The sequence below is a fragment of the Papaver somniferum genome, chromosome 7, assembly GCF_003573695.1.
Source record: "Papaver somniferum cultivar HN1 chromosome 7, ASM357369v1, whole genome shotgun sequence".
Classification (NCBI taxonomy): Eukaryota; Viridiplantae; Streptophyta; class Magnoliopsida; order Ranunculales; family Papaveraceae; genus Papaver; species Papaver somniferum.
This window is the reverse complement of record NC_039364.1, coordinates 180546330-180550388: the sequence shown is the minus strand read 5'-3', so window position 1 is coordinate 180550388 and position 4059 is coordinate 180546330. Positions and strand designations below refer to the sequence as shown.

General features: G+C 34.9%; 1 protein-coding gene across 2 annotated transcripts in view; it reads right to left on the bottom strand.

Moving 5' to 3' along the window:
• Window positions 1-624: 624 nt before the first annotated feature.
• LOC113299120 overlaps window positions 625-4059 on the bottom strand; it is a 5460-nt gene continuing 2025 nt past the window's right edge. Inside the window, exons 2-5 of one of the 2 annotated variants that reach the window (XM_026548064.1) lie at window positions 3165-3212; window positions 2834-2896; window positions 2668-2736; window positions 625-1178 (exon numbers count right to left, since the gene is read on the bottom strand). In XM_026548064.1, coding sequence (XP_026403849.1) covers window positions 909-1178; window positions 2668-2736; window positions 2834-2896; window positions 3165-3212 — 450 coding nt within the window. In that variant the 3' untranslated portion in view covers window positions 625-908. The remainder of the gene's footprint in view (window positions 1179-2667; window positions 2737-2833; window positions 2897-3164; window positions 3213-4059) is intronic. The other variant, XM_026548065.1, reaches the window with a different exon arrangement.

Sequence of the window (4059 nt, the reverse complement as noted above, 5' to 3'; positions counted from 1 at the left end):
TAACCTAGATAAAAAGGGTCGTCAATATGAACCACACTACCCTAACGATTTTTCATAACCTGGAAAAGTTGCAGGTTTGAGTCGTTATTGCTAGTGTCAATATACTGACGACCCCATAGAGTCGTTAGGGTATACACACCCCGACTCTGACGACCCTTACACTGAGTTGTTCCATAGTAGGGATGATTTGACCACTTGGAGAAACAAACACACAAATCGAAGGGTGCAAGATGTTTACCTGATTATTTTGAACTTGGGATTCCTCGTTTTGAGGGTTGGTTCCTTCATTTTGAGCAATTGGATCTTAATTTGCATCAATATCCATGGCTTCCTCTTATCAACAACTCTATCAACAACTCTTCTCAACACACAAAAACACTACTTTTGTCCTCCCCAAATTTTAACTCTTAAATCTGATTTTAACTAAAACAAACTAATTAACTTAACTAATCATTAACACTAATCATTTAAGGGTAGTATAGCCATTTCAAAAAAAATGGGATAAGGGATAACCCATATTTGCTATTTCATGATCCTTTTTGTCCTGTAGTGCAGACCCCTAATTGTTTTTAGGGGCCCCCAATTAAACCAGGTTGATTAAACATCATTAGAGGGAATTAAAAATAAAATTGACAAACCCTGGAATTTTAGATGATATGCCACGTAAATATCTAACTAATGTTTAGATTAAACATCATTACAGCACTCTTATGACCTCTTTGATTACGAACAAACAACTCTTATCCCCAGTTGGTGCTAAGTTTCTATCTGCAACAAAATTTCTACTCTACCTATTTACAATTGAAAATTCCATCCAATACGCGCGGCAGCCCTCACGGATCTGAATCTCAATGGCTTCCGTGAAAAAAGAGAAAATTCATACCTATATGTATATGATGTATATCTTCTCAACTCAACCCGTATACGACATCTGCACAAGAATCATCCTCTAAAGGCATATTCAGATCAGGTAACACAAAGAAACTCCCCCGGACCGCTGAAGATAATTTTGTTTCTACTTCACAATATTCCAACCCATTAAATTTGCCTCTTGTTCGAAAGATAGGAGTTTCATCAATGATTTCCCTTGCGTTCCTAAATTGGTCAGAGTAGTTTGCTCTGATAGATGCATCGCAAGATGCACCTGTTTCCCTGGTTGACCGAGTTTTCAAATCCAACTGCAGAATACAAAGATATTGATCAATAAAAACTACAGAATACAAAAATAATGTCGTCAGTTTCTATGCTATGTCCATAGAGCATAGAAAACAAAAATATATTACATCAACAAAATTATTAAGACAGCAGATACAAAACAAGCACGTCCTAACTAGGTCTGAACTGTGACATGAGAACTCATCTCATCTCACCGAGTTCAGGATCTACATTAATCCAAGCATTTCTTCATGTAAAATTTCTCTTAAAAAGAATGAGAATATAATTTTATCCTCGGAGAACCTTCCAAATCCTATATTAGAGAAACCAATAAGCAACTGGAATCTACATAACTAACAAAACACACACCAAATTTATGTGCAACACGAATATGCATCACTTGGCCTCAAGAACAATGCTGCCAGAAAAGATCTTAATCTTGTACCCTTGGATGGAGTTGTAAAATACTTCAACAAACAACACTAAGAACTGTGCCTTAGTAACTGGCAAATTTGGATAGACAACAAACTCTAAGACACTTGGGTAAAAACAGGAAGGGACTAACGAACTAATAGAGAAAGTGGAGAGAAAGAAGTTAGCTCCTCTGAGTGATAATGCAACCACATACAAGAAACATAGAATTCATTCCGCCTTGCAACACAACAGTTGGTTTGAAGAAAATGCAAGATGCTTACAATATTACCACGTAAAATCAGTAAAGAAGGGAGAAAGGCAGCAAAAAACCTGATCTATAAAGCAGGAGGAGATAGAAGAATTTTATCACCCAAACCAGCAAGTTCGGGTGTTCAGGTCTCTATGTTTACCCTCTAGTTCCCTTCCTAGAGCGGTCTAATAATTCTTAAGATTTATTTTTTCCTTGATATTGTCTAAGTTTATCTCCACAAGAATGTACCATGCATTACAGAACATATGAGTAGTACAAAAAGGATCGTTCTTAGTTTGGTGTTTGCGGGAGACACTTGCTGGTGGGCTAACACCTCCTCTAACTAAAGTGGACTAATCAAGCAACATTATATAAAGATTGTCCCTAAGTTTCTCTAACACCTGATCAGTAAAGAAGGGAGAAAGGCAGCAAAAAACCTGATCTATAAAGCAGGAGGAGATAGAAGAATTTTATCACCCAAACCAGCAAGTTCGGGTGTTCAGGTCTCTATGTTTACCCTCTAGTTCCCTTCCTAGAGCGGTCTAATAATTCTTAAGATTTATTTTTTCCTTGATATTGTCTAAGTTTATCTCCACAAGAATGTACCATGCATTACAGAACATATGAGTAGTACAAAAAGGATCGTTCTTAGTTTGGTGTTTGCGGGAGACACTTGCTGGTGGGCTAACACCTCCTCTAACTGAAGTGGACTAATCAAGCAACATTATATAAAGATTGTCCCTAAGTTTCTCTAACACCATTTCTTTCATTATGATAGAAACAAATGGTGTGCTGACAATCAACAAGAAAGGCACAAAGCACAAATGAAGTAATGCAAAAACAGGCACCTTAATTCTCTTCAAGCTATCATTTACGGCTTTACTTCCCTCATAAGTGTTCTTTAATGTCACTAATTCCTATTTAAAATGCATAAAGCAAAGGTCACAATCGAGAGATTCCTAATACTTCAAATGCAACCACATTGTAACTGAGAACAAAGCTTCAGATAGGTACCTTTTTCAGATTTATTTTCTCCTTCAGTAAGAAACTCTCTTCTTCTTTAAGATCTGCTACTTTCTGCAAACAATAAAAAAAGCATTCTCAGTAACTTAAAATCTTTGTACTCATACATTACATCATTACTGTTACACTCACGACACAGATAAAGGGAGTATGCACTCTCGACCTATATAGGACATGAGATCTCAAATTCATAGAACTAGTATTTGTAGACGAATGACTTCTATTTGATCACTTCCCATAAATCCATAGAAAGTTATGCAAGCAAAATTATCAAGATCAAGCAAGCCCTGGAAAAAAAAGACTTCATTATCACTATAATTACCTGCTTCTTTCTAGACCGGTTAGCATTAGGTCCAATTGTTGCTGTAACCTAAAAGATTGAACCAATAATTAAGTTAAAATTGCAAAAGAAAGAGAAGATACATAAAGCAGTTGACACACTTAAATGAAGATACAATCTACAGTTGTTTTCATGGAATGAGTTCAGGTCAAGCGAAGAAGTTGTTTGAGTGAGATAGTTACGTCTTCAGACGACCCAGATGGAATGGACCAAAAGCAACAACAAAAAATATCCATAAATTTGAAGGATTAAAATAACAGGTTATTCAAAACCTTTACAGTGAATTCAAAAACCAGTCCTGTAACTGTAACCAAAATCCAGCTAGTAAGTCGGACTCACATCCTCTCGTTTTAATTATAAAACATTTTCGATTAGAACTTTAATACTGCTCAACCATTTGACAATGACAATTAAATTTAATCTCATCAAAAAATAATAATTAATTAAACTAACCAATTGATTTAAAAATTTATATGTTATTTTTTATTTTATTTTTAATTAGATAAAAAGTATTATATTAAGTAGTTGAAAGCCTAACAAGCTAAGCTCCAACAACCAACGAGCCTCATGGATAACCGACCAGCAGGCTAACTCTATCTTCCATGTTAACTCTACCAATTGATTTTTTTTTGTTTATTATTATTTTTTTCTTTTCAAAAGGAAAAAGAAAACACCATCTATGTGGGTCCCGCAGACAAAACTTGTTAATTACGCGCCAGCGGATACTTATTTCTCACCTTGTCTCATTTATTAACTCTAATAGAAATTTCTTATCGTGCCATCCAATTCATCAAAAATAAGTATTACTACAAAATTACAATTTTTTAATTTTAAAAGAGAACAAAAAAAAAACTAAAGACAATTTTACATTCTTAAA